Source organism: Vigna angularis, chromosome 2 (genome assembly GCF_016808095.1).
Source record: "Vigna angularis cultivar LongXiaoDou No.4 chromosome 2, ASM1680809v1, whole genome shotgun sequence".
NCBI classification, from domain to species: domain Eukaryota; kingdom Viridiplantae; phylum Streptophyta; class Magnoliopsida; order Fabales; family Fabaceae; genus Vigna; species Vigna angularis.
Genome location: NC_068971.1, coordinates 29756308 through 29781037, shown reverse-complemented (window position 1 = coordinate 29781037; position 24730 = coordinate 29756308). Strand labels below are relative to the sequence as shown.

Here is a 24730-nt window from a genome sequence, read left to right as displayed (position 1 = left end):
AACTTGTTTCAATTCCAAAAACTGTATTCTAAAAATCTTATTCCAAATTTCTTGTTTTGAAAAATTCTATTTGGGAAAATCTCATTTCCAAAATTTTGTTTCAATAGTTCTGAAAAACTAGACATTATAAACCGTAGAAAAACTTTTTCCAAATAATAGATGTTTGGGAAAACCTATTTCAGAAGACATTAGAAACATTCTGAAAAATTTATTTCAGAAATTTCATTTTGAAAAACTTGTTTCAAAATATATTTCATGAATATAAAAAATCTTGTTCCGAAAATTGTATTCTAAAAATCTTATTCCAAAAATTTTGTTTTGAAAATTCTATTTGGGAAATCACATTCTGAAAATCTTGTTTTGCAAATTCTGTTTGAAAAATCTCATTTCCAAAAATTTGTTTCAAAAATTCTGAAAAACTAATCCTAAAAAGTTTTTAAATTTTACAAAGGGTAAAACAGTCATTTTCAAAACTTTAGAGAGTGCACGAATAAATTGTGGGGGTGTGGGAAGTAAAACAAATGTCTATGTCACATCTACGGTTAATGTTTTAATGACCTGTCGTTGAACTTAGATTACTTGCTACCCTTTCAAAAGACGACCTTCTTTTCCTTTCTATCTTTACATTTTTCGGTTCTATAAATTGTCTCCCCAACTCCTAACTATAACATTTAACTCTTTCTAGTAAACAAAAAATTGGACATGACCACCCAAAACCAAATAACATATTCGAAATGCCAATGTTTTCTGAATTATGGTTGTTGTCATCTTGTAGAGGCCTTAAAAAATATCATGATCTTGCCGTAGATTGTGAGTAAATGTGAGTCAGGCAACAGCTATTGCAGCCACAAAAGCCTTCAAAACTGTGATATGGTGATTGCAGTAGGAAATCAAACTTGAACAATTGATTCTTCACTTCTTGATGGCCCATCTGAGTTGCGTGAACAAGAGGACTCTGAGTAGCTGTAGGATGATGCTCCAATCTTCTTCAAGGCATTGGATATGAAGCTGTTAGTGCTATAAGACTTAATGGAGCTATCTGAGTCCAGCATTCCAGTGTTCAAAAATGGGGGCTGATTCGGTGTAGGAACGTCTTCATTTGAATTAATCAGCATGTAAACAACTTGAGACATGGATGGTCTTAGGGAGGCAGAAGCTTGTGTGCAAAGCAACCCAATTTGAAATACCCTTGATGCTCCAGTTGCAGGATAATCATCTCCCAAGCAAGGATCAACAGCTTCAGTTAATGTGTTTGATCGGTAAAGTTTCCAAACCTGGTGTCAAAAATGATAATTTAGAGTAATTCCAAATAGAAAGTGTTGAAACCAGTAGCCCAGAAAATGAAAAAGGTTGTTTCAATTTTTGTGCAAGTTAGGCATACAAATCTTACAGTTTGTAGTAGCGAGCCAGAGTCCTCTCGGAAGACATTGTTTCTCCTCCCAGTTACAACCTCAAGAACAAGTACTCCAAAACTATACACATCAGCTTTATCTGTGAGTTGTCCTCTAATTAGGTACTCAGGAGCCATGTAACCTCTAATCCAAAAATAAAAATTCAGGTACGAATTAAGATTATGGGATGTAATTGGCCAATGATATTATTTCCATTTGACCCTCTTACAAGATCTATTGTGATTGTTATGGGAAAAAGTTGTTTTACTTTTATATCTAATGTTAGGAATTTCTGTTTATGTGAAATTGACTAACCGAAATTGAAATACGGAGCTGATGTTACCCAAATAATGGAAAATACAACGAAGCTCTAAATGTTGTATGGAACATGCTCAATATCACATGCTAAATCCAAGCACTTACAGTGTTCCAGCAATTCCAGTGCTCAAATGTGACTTATCTGCTCCAAAACACCGGGCAAGGCCGAAATCTGCAATCTTGGGAGTGAGATTCTCGTCCAGAAGAACATTGCTGCTTTTGATATCTCGATGAATGATTCTTATTTTGGTACCTTGATGAAGATATGCAAGCCCCTCTGCCGTTCCAAGAATGATATTAAACCTCTGCTTCCAGTTTAGAATCTGAGTTCTGTTTTTTTCTACAAAGCAGATTAGTACGTCACCTTCATGAAATTATAGATAAGAATTTGAAATTAAAACAAAAAATGACTTCACAATATAATAAAATAATAGGAACATACCAAAGATAAATTGGTCTAAACTCTTTTTGGGCAAGTACTCATACACAAGGAGGCTCTCAGGGCCCTCAATGCTACATCCCAATAGTTTGACAAGGTTCTTGTGTTCAATACCGCTAATCAAGTTCACTTCGTTGAAGAACTCATCCACCCATTGCCTGTTATTGAAGATCAATCTTTTAACTGCAACAACTTTCCCATTTGGGAGAATACCTTTGAAAACTGAGCCAGCTCCACCTTGGCCTATTTTTCTTGAAGAGTTAAAATAATCCGTGGCCTTCTCAAGAGTTTCGTACTTGTAATTCAAGCTAGATTTGGTTATGGAAGAGGGAATCTGACCAACATTATTGTTTTCTGGTGACGCAGGAGAAAAGAAACACAGCATAAGAAAGTGAAGACCTAACAATTCACAAATTTGACTTTATAGTGTGTAGTAAGTAGTAATGATAAACCCTTTTTTAGAATGTTCACCTTTTTTAATCCTAGTTAATTTTGTGAAGGCTATATAGGAGGCAGAGAGACTAAGCACTAAAATTGCAGCTGCTGCTAACACTTCTGCTACTATTACTCCTCCTCTTCTTAAGAATCCTGAAAAATTAAAAATCAGGCAATGAGATCAATACTTCAAAATAACACTAGTTGTTTGGTTGTTGAAAAAGAAAATTACTGTAACGAAACAAATTTTCCCCCACTCAGAGCGCCGTCTATGAATTAAGATCTGGGTTCTATATAGGCCAGTGTAGAAACATTGAAAAGCATTCGAGTCATAATTATAATGACTTAAGTGTGACAGAATTTTTGTTGACAACAAAAAGTGTACTTAAAATTGCGTACTAAAATCAAAGTAGATGAAAGTATATGAAAGTTCTAAGATAAGCTTCAATTCCCATTTGACAAACAAAAGGGAAAAACTTGAAACCAAGGCTGTAGAAAACAACTAGTGACTCAACAATAATTGTGGCCACATTCATCTGCAATTTCTCATAAAAGATCGTGAGAAAACCGTGCCTGCAACTGCAATTTAAAAGCTTGATTGAAACTAAAAGATCACTACGTTCATCCACAATTTCCCTTCAAAGATCGCGAGGAAATCGTGACAATGATTGCAATTGAAAACCTTGTTTGAAATAAAATGACACATACTCACCATTTTTCCCATCGGCATCGCCATCTTCATTGTAGAACTTGTTTGTCGAATACCTCAAATAACAGCCAGCATTCAAGGCCCTCCCATCCCTCTTAGGCAAGCACCCTCTCACCTCCTTCCCAGCTTTCCTCAAACACTCTCTGCACCCATCACTCCCAATGGTATTCCAGCACTGTGCCAATGCGTAAACCCCCTCAACCTCTCCCACACCAAAGCCACCACCATTTGCCAGAGCCCTGTTGGTCACAGTCTCAACCACCCTTCCAACGCTTTCCTCAAGTTCCAACCTTTCAGTTTTATCAACAACCGTTCCATGCTGTGAGGTGCAGTTCACTGTATCCCTCAAAGGGTCACTGACCTCCGCATAGAAGCTGTAGTTGTCATAGCGCAAGAAGCAGCCATCAAGGTAGATGCGCGCAGAGACAGAAGGTAAACAACGTGGAATCTTGGTACGGCTTGCTGCGTAGCAGAGAAGACAATCGGTGTTGGACAGGTCCTTGAAGCATTGTGCAAAGCCATAAATGGGAATCGACGAGCCTGAAGTGTTCACAAAGTGAGTGCCCCAGTTTTGGTTGGTCACCAACTGCGAGAGGCTCTCCATTTCCTTGGTGAAACTTGGGATGTAGTTGGCTTTCAGAGGGGCCTTGGCGGTTCCACAGTAGAGCCCTGCTTCGGTGATTCTTGGATCGGAGAGTGAGAAGGACAAAGACGAGAGGAAAAGTGTGGCGAAGAGAACCCATGATGACGGGTTGTTGTGGTGGTGGCTTAGATTTGAGGTGATGCTTTTGGTGTTCATTTCTGGGTCTGATATCATGGCTAACTACTTTTTTTATTGCCAACCATGTATGGGTGGGAGTTATTATAACGTGTTATTTTCTTTCTTGCTGCGTGTAAGAATGAGTGTTGAAAGAAGAGGCATGACAGAGAGAAAGCATGGGAAAAATTAGAATAGTTACAATTGGCAACTTTAAAATTTATTGATGCTTTATTGCTGTTTTCCCGTATTTGTGGAATGGCCTACTAGAAGAGTGATTGTTCCTAGATCTTCTGTGTGAACAACATAGCCGATAATCGCTTCTTACAACGGATTTCCATTCTTTTGCCATCCAAAAGAAAATTGTTGATGGGTTTTAAAAAGTAATGTGAACATGAATGCAGTCAATTATCCTACCAATATATTAGATCAATGACCAGAGAATATATATATATATAGAGAGAGAGAGAGAGAATGCAATTTAATAAATTAAACGTAAATTAAATTTTTTTATCATTATTAATATATAAAAAAAAGAACAAAATTGAAGACAATATAATTTTATAGTTTAGATTTCAATATATATGGCTGATAATAAAATAATTGATATTCAAAATAAAATCCTTAATAATCAAATAAATCTATAGATTAAAAAAAGGTAAAAAACACAATTTCTTTCAATAGTTTAAAAGATATATATAATAAAAATGAAAAGATAATTCCAAACTAAGGTTAATAATTTGTTGAATTAATTCAATAACATTAATATGGAGTGTAACTATAGTAGCTAAGTTAAGTTTTTATAGTTGGAAAATAAAGTGGTTAAAACTTTATGACATTTTAAAAATAAAGCTAATTAAGTTAATGAAAGCATAAAAATAAATCATTTAAAGTTTAATGATACCTTAAACATAAAATCAATAATATTAAATTATCAAAATCATAAAAAGTCAAGTCAAACATAAAACATAAAAAATAAAAAGGTGAAAAGGTTTGGCTGAGTGGATCTTAATTTGGCTAAGTTAGGAATTGAAAATAGGAAACAAAAATTGGACCTTATGATTCTCTCTAACTTTTTATGAAAGAGGAAGTTGATAATTGATAAATCTTTATGATAAAAGATAATTTGAGCCAAATACATCTTAGATATTTTATTTGATATTTTTAAATAATTGTCTTATTTAACTATATCACTAAATATCAAAAGATAATATTTGTCAAATCTTTTTAATATCGTAATATCTTCTTAAATCTTTTTAGATTTCCATAATAATCAAATATATCTCGAAGATATTGGATTATTTAGAAGATAATCAAAGAATATTATAATAACAGAAAAGGCTCAACCCATTCGCTTAGCTTTCACGCCTCCCATCATCATGTCTTCATCATCGTTCACCATGGATATAAGCAAACTTGGAGGAAGCTCATTATTTGGTATCTAGAGCCATGATTGTTATCAGTTTCTTCAAGAGATAAGTCTATCCTCCATTTTTGGTTAACTTTGTTAAGACAAAATTATCTATGCGCCTAAACGTTCTCATATTTTGAAGTTTAATCAAATAACATTAAAACGGGAAAATAATTGGAAAGTAACTTAGGGTGAAAACAAAAAAATTAGAACCTGAATCCCCAACATAGAAAACCTACAAAAAAACTTAGAGCTTGAATCCTCAACATAGAAAAGCTTAGGAAAACACTTAGGTTCTTAAGAAATAGGAAAACATCTAGGTCAGACGTAGGACTAAAGGCTATTATGCCTAAAACATCTAAGATAGTTGGAGTTAAACGCTTTATGCTTATCATACTTGAAAAAGGTATTTAACTTAGCTCTCGAAATCAAAACAAGTCAAGACGATGTCTTTGACAAAACAATCTAAAATATTTAAAGATTAAAATACAAAAGAAAGCTTGAAACAAGCTAAACGTTATCTGTCTAAGAAGAGACAAATACGAAAGAAGCGTTTACTTGACTAAACGATACCATGAGCTTAAACAATACTTTGTCCAATGATGAAGTCTTTAACAACACTTGGTATGTTTAGAAAAGAGCTTAATTGTTAGAAGCTACCTAATGGTAGAAAATAAAAAAAACACTTTGTTGTTATGAGCAAACATTAAGTGACATTAAATGCTCAATGTTTAAAAACAACAAAGATGATAAGAAAAGACGTATTTGTTGCATGCACAATTTACTCTATTGTTTGCAGATAAGTTATTCTACACACATCCACAGAACTACAGATCAAATATCAAAAGTGGACGTTTGTGGCAAAGGAAATATTCACATAATGTTTTTCACTTGAAGTCATGCCTAAAAAGAACGTACAACCTACTTCAAGCAAAGTACTAAAAAAGCATGTCTGCTTTGAAAAATGGACTTACCCAACGGCTAATATACGAAGAAAGAGAAAACACAAATATCAAGGCTAAAAGCTCAAGTCTAACAGACATATATCCATGAAGCCTTTAAATAGAAGATTTTTCAAAAGAAAATCAAGTGGATAGCTTAAGAGGATAGTCGAGTGAAAAACTTATAACGAAATATCCATCCTACAAGCATTCAAAAGAGAAGAAAAGAAAGAGCTCAAAAAATATAATACATCTGAGCTACAAAAGAGAAAAAAAGAAGAGAATAAAAGAGCAAAAAGAAAAACAAATACTCTCGAGCTTCATTGTTATATTATTTACTAATGTAAGAAAGAAAAGAAAATCACATGCGATTGTTTAAACGCCTTTGTATTGTATTTACATCCTCTCTATGAGACTTATAGTCTGAATGACTTGTACGCAATCGTTGGTTGCAATTATGAACAGAATCAAAATACTTAGAACTAAACTCAGTTTGAGTTGAGGAATCTAGGCGTGGTAGTTTAGTATTAGGAGTTGTGTGAATACTCAACCCATTTGTGCATCATTTGTGCATTCATTTGTGCATAATATAACTTTTCCACGTCGACTTCATGCTATCATTTGTGCATAATACTCAATTGCTTCATCTACATTGTGTATCTTACATGAGTATTGGAAAATGCACTTGATATCAAATGCTACATTAAGATGAAATCAATATGATTGCTCTGATACATATCATATACCTCTGATATACTGTTTTGAAGTGTTACACTGAGCTAAGATATACTCTAATACTATTTATATACTGCTCATACACTGTCATAGTGATATATCTCTTTTTAATAGGGGGAGCATCATATTCTTAAATGGTTTGTAAAAAACTTTTGATGTTTCTTTTAGCACATATGAATTTCATGTTACTTGTTCTGCCATTTTTTATTAATGTCCAAAGGGGGAGAGTAACTGGAAAACATGTTTCTTGTTGATCATCATAAAAAAAGAGGAAGATTGTTGATAGGAGAAGCTTGAACCTCCTTATGTATCTTGGTTTTTGATGATGAACAAAACAATGACTTTATAGTTTATTGCGCAATAAATGACATAAAAATTGTTTTTTCTTTATCTTGTTTGTGCTTGATATATGAATTCATTATTGTTAAATGAATCATGCTTTAAAACATATTGAATATCTCATTTCTGGTTGAAATATATGATTAAACATAATATATAATTTGTTAGATTTTACCATATCACTTAGTAAGCTTAATAGAGACAAATTGTTCTATAGTAATCAATTATAAAATGTATATAACCGACTAAAACAGAAAGCAAGCCATAACATGTTTCATAAGTGAGTTAATCTGTTTAGAATGGAAATTGGATAGACAATTTGCTTAAGTATAGGATTAATCAATTACATAAGTTTTCAATCGATTAAAACAATTTACTTTGTCTAATCCTTTGCATTTAAAGTTTGATTTGTTATAACTGTCAATTGAATTAATAACTGGCTTATTTGATTATATAATCGATTAGATGCTCAGGATAATATGTTAAAATAGAAGCAAAAGCTTAACAAATTACATAAAAACCTTAATCGATTATAATGCGTTAGGATTCAAAAAAAATTATATATATGCATCTTGAGACCTATTTCAAAACAAGAATTGCTATCATTTTCAAATACTTACAAGAGCGTTCAAGAAGTGATCTTAGAGAATCAAGGCTTCGTTGGTGTCTTACTCATCAAGATTCTTTCAAGAAAAGTGTGCTAAAGTTGTTCTGATTTGATCTACACTAGAGGCGTGTATCTTAGAGATCAGGTTCTTCATTGACAATCTTTGTATTGTGTTCCTGTGCGAGTTTTCCAGGGGTTAAGGGCTGTGAGTGCTCCTGTATTGTAAGAGATTGATGATTGTTCTTCTCTTGGGTTGCTATATTGATTTTGAGTTATGAGAGGAGTGCATTGAGAAGGGTATTTCTATATTTCTTTAAACTCAATCATTTATAGTGGAATCCCTTCAACTCACGTTGTTGAAGGAGGACTGGATGTAGGCTTGGGATCAGCCGAACCATTATAGATTGTCCGTGTTGATCTTTCTGTATCCCTTCTCTCTTGTTCATTCATCATTTTTGTTTATTTCTTTCAAGAAAGCTAAAGAACTCATAAAGATTTTGCAAAGATCATTTTAAAAGGGCTAATCCAATTCACCCCCCTCTTGGCTTGAGATATGAGGCATTTCTTTTCTTACATTCAAGTTTGACTTGTGGTTGAGAGTGGAGCATGAGTGAGTGTTGGGATGTACCTGAGTATGTGATTGATGAGCATGAGAGTGGAGGATAAGTCTACTTGTTGTACCTCGTAAATCACGATTGTATTTGTGGATAGATACTTCCTTTCGCCTTATGTGCATTGGAAGGGTTATTCGGGTATTGAGTCTTCCTTGTATGGGGGTGAAGGTGTATTCCTTGTCCTTATGTGGCAATACTACATGTTCCTTCGCGAAATTGCGGGACTACTTGAGCATATCTGTAGGGGAGGCTACAGATGATCTATAGGGGAGGCTACAGGTGGGCTATAGGAGCGACTATAGTCGGTGAGGTAGGCACATGAGTGAGACAAACTCTTTCCACTATGATGTTATGGTATGGTGATGCTCATAGTGTTGTTCATGATTGGGATAATCATGATGGTGATGTATCTATGATGATGATCATGGTACTTGAGATGTTCTAGGTGTTTCTATGTTGATAGCGGTGTTACTATAATAGTTATAGTAGGTCGTTAGCATAGACGCTAATGGGTAGATAGACCAAGGGTTTAAGTTTGAGACGTTGGAGATGACATCGATGGATAAAGACCAAGGATCGAGTAATTCATTATGTTTGAATTGTTTATGTTAAAATATTAGGAATCCTATTGTTATTACTACTATGTATGGGGTGGTTGTTTATGGTTGATATAATCAATATGTTTATATCTTGTTATTATGATTACTTTATTGGTAGCTTACCCCATATGTGTTTGTGTTTGTGTTTGTGAATGATATTATCGGCGATGATCGTATAATGTGTTATACATGAGTAGATGATATTGCAGATGTTCCAGAGATGTGCTCGTGCGATGATGGGAAAGATTTGAGTTTCTTTAAAAATTTCTTTTGGTATAGACATTTGAAACAATCTAACTGTAGTTGGTTTATTTCCTTAGTCATTTTAATTACTTTTAGAATAATGTAATTGGACAAGACTTTTGAAACCATTATGCTTTAAATAAGTTATGTATGTTTAAAGGATAAGGTTTTTAAAAAATACATTTAAGCACTATAAGAAAGTTTAAAATTTATCGATTTTTGTAAACCATGGCATCCTAGAATTTAGGACGTTACAACTATCTTTTATTATCATTTACAAGGTCGAGCATTTAAGTATTCATTTTGACAAATCCAAAACGCGATACACATGCTATATTAAAAGGGTTGCGAATTTTTTTCCATTAATACTATTCAACCCCCCTTCTAGTGTTTTTCAGGTACTTTAAATATGTCTCTATGATTTCTTTACCATATGCTCTGATTCTATGAAATAACAATTAGAATAATTTTTTGCTTTGATATACTTGCGTGAAAAATCTTTCTGAAAAAAGACAACAAAACAACTAGTATGATAGAATTGAATTTAGTTATGCATATGCTCTGAAATAAATATATCACGTCTTGTATATCAATTGTTTTTTATATCTTCGGTACTTATTTCATGTTAGCATGTGTATTTGTTAAACATAAAAAAATAGGGAGATTGTCAAGACAAGATTGTCTATGCAAACCTTATTTTGAAGTTTAATATAATGTCTCAAACAAAATAGTGCTTAATCGTCTAGGACAATTATTAAAAGTGCTAAATGCTACTCTCTAAGTGCCTAATCTATACAAGAACATCTAACGTATGTTTAATAAGCATTAAACACTATAAAGTTCATAATAGAACATCTAATCGCGAATGCATCTATCAAAAAGTTAGATAGTCTAGGATACATATAACCAACACTAATGCATGTATATTCTAGTATACTTTTGTCTGTTATGTTGTGCTATATTTTTTCTGTCCAGATTATCAACTTTATCAAAAAGCATGCTCAAAACCAAAACAACGTTAAGTGATAGGAAGATATTCAAGGGATGTCTCATACATGCTTTATGCATGCTCTTTTCATATGTTCAACACAATTGCTCTGTCAAGACGCAACGTAGCTTCTGACTCTACTATAAAGGCAACATCCCTACAAGAAAGTCAAAAGATTTGAGTAACAAATATTTTTCGAAGACATATATGTAAAAAGGGTTGCATGAAGAGAAGAAAAAGAACTTTTTATTGTCAAGATATTTGCAATTCGCTCACTGTTTGTCTTGTAGATTAACATTGTGCTAACTTATTGTCAAAATCTTTACTTTTAGTTGATACATCAAGATTGTGTAGCTAACTTAAAACAATGTAAAAATCTTTACTTTTACTTGATTCAGAGACACAAGACATAAATAAACATAAATCACAACAATAATCAAAAGAACGAACAAATTTATTTCATCTAACTTCATATCAAGTTAAGAAATTACAGTAAAATCAACTTCGATAGGCTTAAGACACCATGAATGATAAAAATATTATAAAAATAGAGGAAAAGAGGGAATGACGTGGAATAAGAGAGAAGGTTGAAATTAGGCCTCCAAAGAGTTCCTAGACTCCCTTTTCTACTTTTCTCAAGTCTCCTCATATAGAATTTGATTGGACTTTGGGTTTGGCTTTTATGTTGATGAAATCTCATTTCTGATAATGTAAATTCTTCAAATATCTTTAAATAATCATAAATGTAATTTATCTGGCTGATGGTTATGAATATCACATGCACAAGAAGTTCTATCTCTTCATATGAACAATACAAACACGATCAGGGTATACCATTATGATCATTGATCAACAAAGACTCATGTAGATAACTAAAATGACGCATGCAAGTGGAAAAAGTCTCACATGCAAAAAAAAATAATAGAAAAAGACTAAAAAAACAACTAAAACTTAACTTACCTAAACGAAGAAACTAATAAATCCAAATTAAAGAACTCGTCGCAGATCAATTCTACGTTTGAATTCTTCACTCAAACAAGTAAAGAGAAATAACTCTTAAAAAGAAGTTTGATAACTTTAAAAAAGTAATTTATAAAAAAATAATATGTTTTAAAATAATAAAACTCGTTTATAATAAAACTATTTATATTTAAAAAATTAATATTAAAATAAAAAGTCTCACTATTTTTAAATTAATGTTGCCTTTTTAAATTGTCAATTTAATTGAAAGTTTTTATTAGGGACTCAAAATTCAATTAAATATTTTTTGATTATTTTTGTTAAAATAATGTATATTTAAATTTTGTATTATTGGACAATAAGAAATTATTTTAAAAATAATTAAAAATGCTAATAAGATTAATTTAGGTCATTCATAATATTTAAAAAGTTCAACTAGATTATTTATATTCAAAACGTGTTGTATTAAAGACGAGGACGGATATTTTATTTGTTCATAAAAAAACAAAAACTAATATTTGAAGTTATTGCTTTAGATTCTTTAGTTGTAGAAGCTCCTAGAGTGTTTGAAACAATGTGCCACGTAAGTGATCCCCAACTTCCAATTTGATAGTGATTAACAATGCGTCGGTGTGCTACAGTGCTGTCTGTAGCCTTTGCTAACCTAACATCTGTCCATGCGTGCAATGCTGCCAACGCAGACATTTGACCAATGAGCATAACAAAGTAGTTTTTCAACATAGTAGGTTAAAAGAATATAACGTTTTCGATTTGTCTCATTTATACTATATAAGTTCTTACAATATTTAATATGAATTGATAAAAGTTTAGTTTATTCTGCATACTTGTTCACCAATCAGACCTTTTATATTGATAAAATAACTATTTGATCTTTTAAGTAAAAATAAATTAATTAAGATGTACTTACTTAAATAAAATGAACTATATTAAATTATAGTATAAACATTAGAATAGCTTAAAGTATATCATATTTTTTTTTCACAACTTATGGAGAAAATGTTTTTTTTTTTCTAAAATATATGAAGTTCAGTTTTAGTTTTTATAAGTAAATTTGTTTCGCTGCCATTCTTATATTAAATTATATTGTTTTTTTAGATTTTTGTATAATTTAGATAGTGTCTTGTAAATTAAGAAACTAGTTTAGATGGCACTTAACAGATTAAAATTATTCTACGGTAAAATTACAAGAACAAAGATTACAGAAACAAAAACACTGAAAATAAGAGACTAAAAGACATCAACTATGTATACTCCTCTCAACTTTGCATTAACTTCTATATTTGTAACCTAACTTGTTAAATAAAAATTGTTTGATTTAGAGTGATTATAACAAATTTAATGTTCTTTTTATGCATATTTATGAAAGTTATATTCATACGAAGGATCTAGAAAATAGTGGTGATTTTTAAATATGACTTCCGATTATTTCATTAATAAAATGTTAAGATATAAATATAATTTCCATTATGTTTTATTTTATAAAAACTATTATCTTTCTAGAATTTCTATCTAAACTTTACTCATATCTTCTTCTAGAATTATGATTTTATTCTTCATGATTTTAAAAATCAAAGATCATAGGAGTGATCTTAGCAAAAGAACTCTACACATCCAACCAATTAAAGCTAAAAGTAGAGTAAATTTATTTTTTATCCGTTTTTTTAGGAAGCTTTATGTGTAACATTAAAAATTTAATTCAGTGAGCTTCAATGGTCTAGGGTGCTACCCAAGGACTACTATGTGTTCACTTAATAGTGAGTTTTAGTGATTTCTAATGTAGGAACACTACTATGTGTAGTGATGTATGAAGTATATTGACATCATAATCAATAATTAGATTATTCTGACTCTATTAATATTAGACTTACATAGAGAAAGATACATAGTTGTAAGAGTTGAAAGAGGTTCATATCTGGAGCTTCACTAAGAGATCAAACTCAGATATAGAATTTATCCTGTCATACTCTATGGATTAGAAAGCGGTCCGAACATGATATAGTTATAACTCTGGAGAGGTAGAAGTGAATGAGTAATGATAAATGCAAAATCTCAGATTTCTACTTAATGTATTAGTCATTCGGAGATTGTGTCAAAATGTATAATTTGTTTACGAAAGAATCATGAGAGTTTTTGTATGTATGATATTCTTTATATTATTAATGATTGAGTGTGATGTGTGACTTGCAAAATTTATATGATTTTCTTTAAGAAAATTGGATTTAAAAATAGTAGTATGATTTAAATTTTCTCTCCTTTGCCTTGTATGTTTTGTTGTGATTTTGGTATCTATTTGTTATGAACATGTATTTTACGAGAGGAGAAAATAATGTAGTAACGTGAGAGAACACTAAGGTTGCAACGGGGATGTCTAGTTAATTTCATAATTTGTATTATAAATATGAATTGAACTTTATTTCTTTTGAAATACTATTTTAATAAATATTCAACTCTACATGATATAATTTCTAACTATTACAAACTATATCGAGATATAATTATGTAATAATCTATTTGATAACACTTATTTGTTAAAAATTGGATTGTTACTCATACTTCTATATATTTAAAGTTTAGAAATTTAGAATTTAAATTTAAATATCAATTAATTGAAGCAATAAATACTTTATTTAAATTTAATACTAATTTTGTATATATAATTGTATGTGTTTTACATTATATCATGATTTTAGAGTCAGTACGATCAAATAATGATCCTTTCAAGTCCATTATAATTTCAAGAGTTTAGTGTAGGACTCAAATTCTCCTTTCAAGGGAACGAAGCGAGATAAATTAGGCAGACAACCTCTACACCCTTTTCCTTATATTGTGAAGGTGATTTTCACTACATGGATGAACATTACACACTACGCCTTCTTAATTTCTCTATACTTTTAGAAGTGTTACGAATAATTTAATTTTTACATTGAATAAAAATAATAAAATTAAATGTCATATAAAATAAAAAATTCATAAACCTATATAATTTTAGATTAAGAGTGACATGGATTTCTTATATAAATTAGATTTAAACGATATTTTATGTAATCTCAATTTAGTAACTCTCAACTCCAAAAGTCCAACAGAAAGTTATGGATGACAACTCTACGACTTAATTCATACTCCAAGTCAAAAGAATAATTTTGGAAGTACATCAACCCGCTGCACTGTTTGAGCATTTCAAAATGATAAAACACCAACAAAGCAACAGAAACCAGAAAGTGCTCCGGAAAAAAATGGGATAGAAACCTTTTCACACTGGAATGAAAATTGGCTAGTATTGTTCAAACAATGAGCTTAATTAGAATACAAACTTACCGGATATAGATTTTAATCATGATTCTGATACTATATTAGAAGTAAATTTATAAAACTAATTTGTAAGATGAGATTTGTATTCATTTATAAATTATGAATTGGTTTTGTGTAAACTTTCAAAATTAACTTTATTGTTACAGTGAATTATCAATCAAATGTCATTTTTATTAAAACTTTCATATATTTTATTGTTTATAAATGAGTTAACCTTAAATTTCTTTTTTATATTTTAAATTTTATTTGTTTCTTGTGGAAAGCTAAATAGTATTTTAAATTTACTGTAATAGAGTTAATAATTCATACGCTATTATTATAAATAGAAAGTTGTAACATCCCAAAATACAGTAACACCATGTAGTAGAATTAATTACATTTAATGATAAACAATTCAGTCTTAAATTAACGAAAGCAAGGGTTTAGGCTGAACGGCCTTACAAGAAGTTAATTACAAAACCACGCTCGACCTAAGCGCCCCCGATCAACCCATTTACAAAGCAAAGATACAAACCGAACGTCTACTGTTCGGACTTCACCTCAACTTCCACCAGATTCGCATCCTCCAAACCTTCTTCTTCTAGTGTTTCCTCAAGTAACGCGTCCCCATCTGCTCACATCCACACGGATGATCATCGCATAGACAGGACGGACATACAATGACGATCGACAACGCAAGGAAAAGAACACAGGGTAAGCTTATTGAATTTAATTCAAGGAAAATCATTCATTTCATAATACATCAAACATATCAAATATTTCACAACATATAATTAAATCAATCCCTTAACTCAAATCAATTCCTGATACTAGACTGACCGTCCGGACTGTATGAATCTGTGTAGCTACAGGCGTCCTTGCACCCGAGTGATGTAGTAACTGTATTACACTCGACAGCTGCCACTCGAGGTTAGTTCGTTTCTTACGTCGCCCATGTTAACTTATGGACTAAGGACCTCCTACCATTCCCACACATGAACTACTCTCCTCTACGTGAAGACGAGTATCACGGAATATCAGGATGGACCAAGCCAGCATTAGCATGCCCACAATCATACTTTACACAATTCCATATTCAACCATGAGTCGTTCCTCCCTGGAACGCTCGTCCAAAATTCACAACCGTTTATTCATCTCATATAATGTTCATCATTTATAATCTTTCACTTTTATTTTCATTTTTGTCTTTCAGTCCAAGTACATAAAATTCACGATCTCTTTATAACGAGAACAATTGTGAGGGACGAGACCGAAGAATTTGCCCTGTTCCAAAATAAAGTAATACCGGCTACAAGATAGATGGACGACCTATATTACAAGGTGGCTCGACACGGTCGGTCGACCCAGATGGACGACCTACATTAAGAAGGGTACTCGACACAGATGGACAACCTGTATTAAGAAGGGTGCTCGACACAATCGGTCTGCATAGATGAATGACCCGTATTAACAATGGTTGCTCAACATGGTCAGTCGACACAGATGGATGATCTGTGTTATCATGGGTGATCAACAGGGTTGGTCGACATAGATGGTCGACCTGTATTAACAATGGTACTCGAAACGGTCGGTCGACCCAGATGGACGACCTGTATTAAGAAGGTTGCTCAACACAGTAGGTCGACACAGATGGATGATCTGTATTATCAAGGGTGCTCGACACTGTCGGTCGACACAGATGGATGATCTGTATTAACAAGGGTGTTCGACACTATTCATCATGAGTTCTAAGTAGAAGACCGACACAACTCATCCTCAACCAGAATTCTTCCCAAATGAAAGAGTTCAACTATTTCAAAGGAGTTACTGAGAATACCGATCGGTCAAAGACCGTTTCGATAACGAACGTTCATTATCATAGAATTTCATATTTAAATTCAACTTACAGTAACACATTTTTCAATATAAACTTTCATACATTAAATTACTCATATCATAGCACAATCCATACTTTTCGTACATTATCTCATCATCAAAATCATATAGTAAAGTCTGATACCATAGATCATACTCAATAAAATTCACAGAACATGCATCCGACACAGTATAACTCACAGAACAGTCATGCATCACAATATAACTCAAGAATTAAATTTAATAAGCTTCCCTTACCTGGATCAGAAGTGAACGTCCTAACTCAAGGTGTTTGGTTCGTCCGCTAACAGTTCTCTACTCTCACAGGATCACTTAATTCTTCCAACCCGATCTAACCATAAAAACCAAGAAATACTAAGAACTTAACCCTTCATGCAACCAGGATTCGGCTTTGCATGAGACAGAAAATGTTCGACGAAGAAGAGAGACTTACCAGTATCAGAACGTTGAGGTGATCGGTTCAAAACGAAGCTCACGACACCAGGAATGGTTCTACGGTTTCTGAAACGTGAACGGAGAAGAGAAAGAAGAAGTTTCAGTAGAGAGAAGGTAGAGGTTTCTAGAGAGAAGGTGAAGAAAATGAAAAGTTAAAATCTGAGGAAGAAGAAGAGTGCATGCAGAGAGTGACGCGAACTTCAGAAAAGTCATTTTTGTTTAAAAACCAACGTCCGTTCTCTTGCTGCCACTTGTCTTCCACTACTGATTTAGGAACATTCCATCACGACACCTAGCAGGAAGGCAGTGAGTCTGGAAGTGCGTTTTTAATGTACGGCAGAAGGGTTTTTAGAGCAATTAAAGAGGATGAGACAGGGGATTAATGGTGCTCGTTTTTTCTAGGGTCTTACATTCTCCCTAACTACAAAAATTTTCGTCCTCGAAAATTAAGACTTACTCGAGAATAAGTGAGGGTACAAACCCTTTATGGCGCTCTCGACTTCCCACGTAGTGTCGCCCGTCTTTTCATTCCACACTACCTTCACCATTCGGACAGCTTTCCGCTTGTAATATTTGGTATCACTCTCAACAATGCGCACCGGCTGCATCTCCAACGTTCGGTCTGGACGAAGTCGAACGTCTTCCAACTCCAGTACGTGAGATGGGTTCGCTATGTATTTCCGAAGTTGGGAAACGTGGAAAACTGGGTGAAGGTTCGACAGTTGAGGAGGCAATGCTAGCTCATACGCTACTGGGCCAATCTTCTTTAGTATTTGATATGGTCCGACGAACTTCGGGGATAATTTCTTTGGTCGCATAGCTCTGCCTACTCCTGTGGTTGGATTCAGTCTAAGGAATACGTGATCGCCAGCTTGGAACTCTAACGGCCTTCTTCTCTTGTCGGCATAGGACTTTTGCCTGCTCCTCGACATTTTCAACCTCTCCTGGATTAACTTCACTTTCTCCGTCGTCTGCTGGATAAGTTCGGGTCCAGTTAGCACGTTCTCTCCTTCCTGGAACCAACAGAGTGGCGTTCGACATCTTCTACCATAGAGAGCTTCAAACGGTGCCATTCCAATGCTAGCCTGAAAGCTATTATTATACGTGAATTCCACCAGTGGCAAGACTTCATCCCAAACGCCTAAGTGATCTAGGACGCACGTCCTCAGTAAGTCTTCAAGCGTCTGGATGGTCCTCTCCGATTGGCCGTCCGTCTGAGGGTGATAAGCTGAACTCATCTGCAACTTGCTTCCCAACTCACCTTGCAAGGATTGCCAAAACCGAGATGTCAACCTCGTGTCTCGGTCAGAAATTATGCTCGACGGCACTCCATGCAGACGAACAATTTCCTGAATGTAGAGCTTGGCCAAATTGGTCATCGACATCTTCAAATTTACTGCCAGGAAATGGGCGCTCTTCGTCAGTCGATCCACGATCACCCAAATTGAGTCATGATTCCTGACCGTACGTGGTAGGTGGGTCACGAAATCCATGGAGATGCTGTCCCATTTCCATTCAGGAATTTCCAGTTGCTGAAGTAATCCGCCAGGTCTTTGATGCTCCGCCTTCGCTCGTTGACAGGTTAGACATGATGCCACAAAACGAGCGACATCATTCTTCATTCCGGGCCACCAGAAAGACTTCCTAAGGTCTTGATACATCTTGGTCATGCCAGGATGCATGCTAAGACGGCTGTGATGACCTTCCTCCAAAATAATTCTCTTCAGCTCTCCATCATTCGGAACGCAAGTCCTATTCATGTAGCGTAGAAGACCATCTGTTCCGGTATTGAAATGCTTAGCTTTATCTGTACCGAGTGCACTCAAGATCGACACCAACTCTTCATCCTCCCTTTGCTTGATCCTGATTCGGTCGAACACGTCACTTGCTATTCTGAAGTTGCAGCATTTGATACTGTTCGACTCCAATTCAAAATGCAATCTCAGATCTCTAAAGCTCTCCACCAGATTGAGTTCTCTCACCATCATAACTGAAATGTGAAATGATTTCCTGCTTAGGGCGTCCGCCACTACATTAGCCTTCCCTGGATGGTAGAGTAACTCGAACTCATAATCCTTTAGAAACTCAAGCCACCTCCTCTGCCTCATGTTTAACTCCTTTTGATCGAAGAGGTACTTGAGACTCTTGTGATCGCTGAAGACCTGAAAGGTGGCTCCGTACAGATGATGTCTCCAAATCTTCAGAGCAAAGACGATCGCCGCCAGTTCCAGGTCGTGTGTCGGATAGTTTCTCTCGTGAATCTTCAATTGTCGAGAAGCGTACGCCACTGCTCGTCTCTCTTGCATCAGCACACAGCCTAAACCTTGATGAGAGGCATCATAGTAGACTTCAAATGGTTTGGCAGTGTCTGGAATCACTAAAACCGGAGTGCTCGTCAACTTCCGCTTAAGCTCTTGAAAACTCTCTTCACACCGATCGGTCCAAGCGAACGGGTGATCCTTGCGCGTAAGCTGCGTTAGTGGTGCGACTATCTTAGAAAAACCTTCAATGAAACGCCTGTAGTAGCCCGCTAGACCAACAAAGCTACGCACCTCAGTGACTGAACGTGGACTCTCCCATTCCAGTACCGCTTGAACTTTAGCTGGATCTACAGAGATGCCTCCAGCCGACACCACATGCCCCAAGAACTGAATTTCCTTCATCCAGAATTCACACTTAGACAACTTGGCATATAACTCCTTCTCCCGCAACACTCCAAGTACAAGTCTAAGATGTTCTTCATGCTCGTCTTCGGTCTTGGAATAGATGAGAATATCATCTATGAAGACGACCACAAACTTATCCAAATAAGGCCTGAAGATGCGATTCATATACTCCATGAACACTGTTGGGGCGTTCGTAACACCGAACGGCATCACCACGTACTCGTAATGCCCATAGCGAGACCTGAACGCTGTCTTCTGGATGTCATCCTCCTTAACCCTGATTTGATGATACCCGGATCTCAAATAAATTTTTGAGAACACTGCAGCCCCATGCAATTGATCCAGCAGGTCATCTATCCTTGGCAACGGGTACTTGTTCTTGATGGTCAGCTTATTCAATTTCCTGTAGTCTATACATAACCGAGAGCTGCCATACTTCTTCCTTACTAACAGCACGGGCGCTCCCAGGGTGATACGCTCGACCTAATAAACTGTTTCTCCATCAACTCTTCAATCTGCTCCTTTAGTTCAGCTAACTCTGCAGGCGACATCCGATAAGGCTGAACCGAGATAGGAGCTGCTGTCGTCACCAAATCAATGGTGAATTCAACTTCACGATGAAGAGGAAGTCTAGGTATTTCTTCCGGAAATACGTCCAGAAATTTGTCCACAACCGATCGTCCTCCACTATTATTGTCCTTGGACGATCGTTCCAAACTTGCATCCTTAACTCCTCCGTCTTCATGTGTCATGATGAGAAAACAGCTGGCGCCCTCCATAATATCTTCTTTCAACTGACCGAGCATCACTAACAATTTCTCCTCTTCTTCACCAGGAAAGATTAATTCCTTCGCTCCACAATCTATAAGAATGCAATTGGTAGCCAACCAATCCATTCCTAAAATCACTTCTAAATCCTTCAAAGGCAAACAGATCAAATTCACCTTATAACTACGCGCCTCAACCACAATAGGACATCTAATGCATACGGTAGATGTCCTAAGCTCTCCAGCCGTTGGGGTCGACACCACCAGGTCGAACTGCATATCTCTCTCAACTATTCCCAATTTCTCAACACACGCCTTCGAGATGAAGGAGTGAGTCGCCCCCGAATCAAACAGCACACGACAAGATATCCCATACAGCAAGCATTCACCGGTTATAAGGTTACCTGAACTTGCTGCTTCCGCTCCAGTTATAGCATATACGCGCCCCACTGCTTGTGCTCTGCCACCTCTCGGTTGATTCCTTCCAGCATTTGGTGGCCTCAACACAGCGCGTCCACCCATGTTGCACTCACTCTCCAAGTGCCCATTTCTTCTACATCGAGTGCAGAATTTACCTCCCACCAGTTGAGGGCAGGACGAACGATAGTGTGGTCCTCCACACTGGAAACAAGTAATGTTTCCTGGCTGCCCAGACTGTCCGGCAGTGATCAGCGCTCGTGATCCACTTGTATTTGATTGACTTGGACGAGTGTAAGGAGTACTTCTCATATTAGCAGTACCCCTGGATACGACCGGTCCTCTAACCACCTGTGGCTGCTTCTTTTGACGTTCCACCTCTGCCATATTCTTCTCTAGTACTTTGGCTCTTTCCACCATGGCAGGAAATGACCGAATGCATAAACTTGATATCAACACCTTCAGGTCGCTCCTTAGCCCATTCTCGAACTTCCTACACTGCCACTCTTCACTAGTGGCCATAGTGTTGAACCTCAACAACTGCTTGAAAGCATTGGTGTACTCCGATACAGACTTTCCCCCTTGCACCAACTGAAGGAACTCCACTTCCTTGGCGTAGCGAACGCTTCATAAAATTTGTTCCTGAAAACTTCCCAAGTGATGGGAGCATGAGCGTCTGTCAGGATAGTCTTCACGCTCGCCCACCAGTGGCTGGCCTCACCAGTCAACAGGTATTCAATAAACGCCAATCTGTTGTCGTCAGGGCACCTCTTCGCATTATAAATCTTCTCCATGTCCCGCAGCCACTGATCTGCCTCATCAGGAAGACATTTTCCATTAAACTTGGAGGGATGATGTTGAAGAAAGCTCTCCAAACTCCATTCAGCATGTTGAGTAGCGTTCGAAGAGGACGCTCCCGGTGTACTTCTGGTAGCGGCAAGGATATCCATCAACTGCCTCTGTGTCGCTTCAGAGTTGGCGCGAGCGGCCTCCAGACTCTGCAGAGCGTTCTGATTTTGCTGCATCAGAGTAGCGTTCTGTTCCATCAGAGTCGTATTCTGTTGTTGCAGTCTCTCAATCACCGTTTCCAACAACCTAGAGTTGTTGGACGCATCAGGGTCAATAGGTTGCGGTGGAGGAGGGAGTCTAGGAGCCATTTGTTTTCTGGAACCGAGAAGAAGAGCGTTAGTCATGTTCAACGAGTTTGAAAAAATAACTCATTAAACACATATTAAGCACACAGCAAAAACACAGTGCACTCATAACCTACAGTGTCCTTTTAATAGAACAAAACTTCTCTGATACCACTAATGTAACATCCCAAAATACAGTAACACCATATAGTAGAATTAATTACATTTAATGATAAACAATTCAGTCTTAAATTAACGAAAGCAAGGGTTTAGGCTGAACGGCCTTACAAGAAGTTAATTACAATACCACGCTCGACCTAAGCGCCCCCGACCAACCCATTTACAAAGCAAAGATACAAACCGAACGTCTACTGTTCGGACTTCACCTCAACTTCCACCAGATTCGCATCCTCCAAACCTTCTTCTTCTAGTGTTTCCTCAAGTAACGCGTCCCCATCTGCTCACATCCACACGGATGATCATCGCATAGACAGGACGGACATACAATGACGATTGACAACGCAAGGAAAAGAACACATGGTAAGCTTATTGAATTTAATTCAAGGAAAATCATTCATTTCATAATACATCAAACATATCAAATATTTCATAACATATAATTAAATCAATCCCTTAACTCAAATCAATTCCTGATACTAGACTGACCGTCCGGACTGTATGAATCTGTGTAGCTACAGGTGTCCTTGCACCCGAGTGATGTAGTAACTGTATTACACTCGACAGCTGCCACTCGAGGTTAGTCCGTTTCTTACGTCGCCCATGTTAACTTATGGACTAAGGACCACCTGCCATTCCCACACATGAACTACTCTCCTCTACGTGAAGACGAGTATCACGGAATATCAGGATGGACCAAGCCAGCATTAGCATGCCCACAGTCATACTTTACACAATTCCATATTCAACCATGAGTCGTTCCTCCCTGGAACGCTCGTCCAAAATTCACAACCGTTTATTCATCTCATATAATGTTCATCATTTATAATCTTTCACTTTTATTTTCATTTTTGTCTTTCAGTCCAAGTACATAAAATTCACGATCTCTTTATAACGAGAACAATTGTGAGGGACGAGACCGAAGAATTTGCCCCGTTCCAAAATAAAGTAATACCGGCTACAAGATAGATGGACGACCTACATTAAGAAGGGTACTCGACACAGATGGACAACCTGTATTAAGAAGGGTGCTCGACACAATCGGTCTGCACAGATGAATGACCCGTATTAACAATGGTTGCTCAACATGGTCAGTCGACACAGATGGATGATCTGTGTTATCATGGGTGATCAACAGGGTTGGTCGACACAGATGGTCGACCTGTATTAACAATAGTACTCGAAACGGTCGGTCGACCCAGATGGACGACCTGTATTAAGAAGGTTGCTCAACACAGTAGGTCGACACAGATGGATGATCTGTATTATCAAGGGTGCTCGACATTGTCGGTCGACACAGATGGATGATCTGTATTAACAAGGGTGTTCGACACTATTCATCATGAGTTCTAAGTAGAAGACCGACACAACTCATCCTCAACCAGAATTCTTCCCAAATGAAAGAGTTCAACTATTTCAAAGGAGTTACTGAGAATACCGATCGGTCAAAGACCGTTTCGATAACGAACGTTCATTATCATAGAATTTCATATTTAAATTCAACTTACAGTAACACATTTTTCAATATAAACTTTCATACATTAAATTACTCATATCATAGCACAATCCATACTTTTCGTACATTATCTCATCATCAAAATCATATAGTAAAGTCTGATACCATAGATCATACTCAATAAAATTCACAGAACATGCATCCGACACAGTATAACTCACAGAACAGTCATGCATCACAGTATAACTCAAGAATTAAATTTAATAAGCTTCCCTTACCTGGATCAGAAGTGAACGTCCTAACTCAAGGTGTTTGGTTCGTCCGCTAACAGTTCTCTACTCTCACAGGATCACTTAATTCTTCCAACCCGATCTAACCATAAAAACCAAGAAATACTAAGAACTTAACCCTTCATGCAACCAGGATTCGGCTTTGCATGAGACAGAAAATGTTCGACGAAGAAGAGAGACTTACCAGTATCAGAACGTTGAGGTGATCGGTTCAAAACGAAGCTCACGACACCAGGAATGGTTCTACGGTTTCTGAAACATGAACGGAGAAGAGAAAGAAGAAGTTTCAGTAGAGAGAAGGTAGAGGTTTCTAGAGAGAAGGTGAAGAAAATGAAAAGTTAAAATCTGAGGAAGAAGAAGAGTGGATGCAGAGAGTGACGCGGACTTCAGAAAAATCATTTTTGTTTAAAAACCAACGTCCGTTCTCTTGCTGCCACTTGTCTTCCACTACTGATTTAGGAACATTCCATCACGACACCTGGTAGGAAGGTAGTGAGTCTGGAAGTGCGTTTTTAATGCACGGCAGAAGGGTTTTTAGAACAATTAAGGAGGATGAGACAGGGGATTAATGGTGCTCGTTTTTTTCTAGGGTCTTACAAAAGTCCATTCAACGCATTTATATTTGCAAATATAACATTTCAATAAAAAAAACTAGTAATTAGTATAATAGTATTTTTTTAATCGTGTATTATATTTTA

General features: G+C 35.9%; 1 protein-coding gene across 1 annotated transcript; it reads right to left on the bottom strand.

The window, feature by feature from the left end:
• Positions 1–491: 491 nt before the first annotated feature.
• On the bottom strand, positions 492–4244 carry LOC108328258 (cysteine-rich receptor-like protein kinase 42). Its single transcript, XM_017562091.2, has 6 exons — positions 3296–4244; positions 2620–2736; positions 2152–2502; positions 1815–2049; positions 1391–1535; positions 492–1274 (listed from the first exon to the last, which is right to left on the bottom strand). The coding sequence occupies exons 1-6, from the start codon at positions 4107–4109 to the stop codon at positions 891–893; spliced, it is 2046 nt and encodes a 681-aa protein (XP_017417580.1). The 5' UTR covers positions 4110–4244; the 3' UTR covers positions 492–890.
• Positions 4245–24730: the final 20486 nt, after the last annotated feature.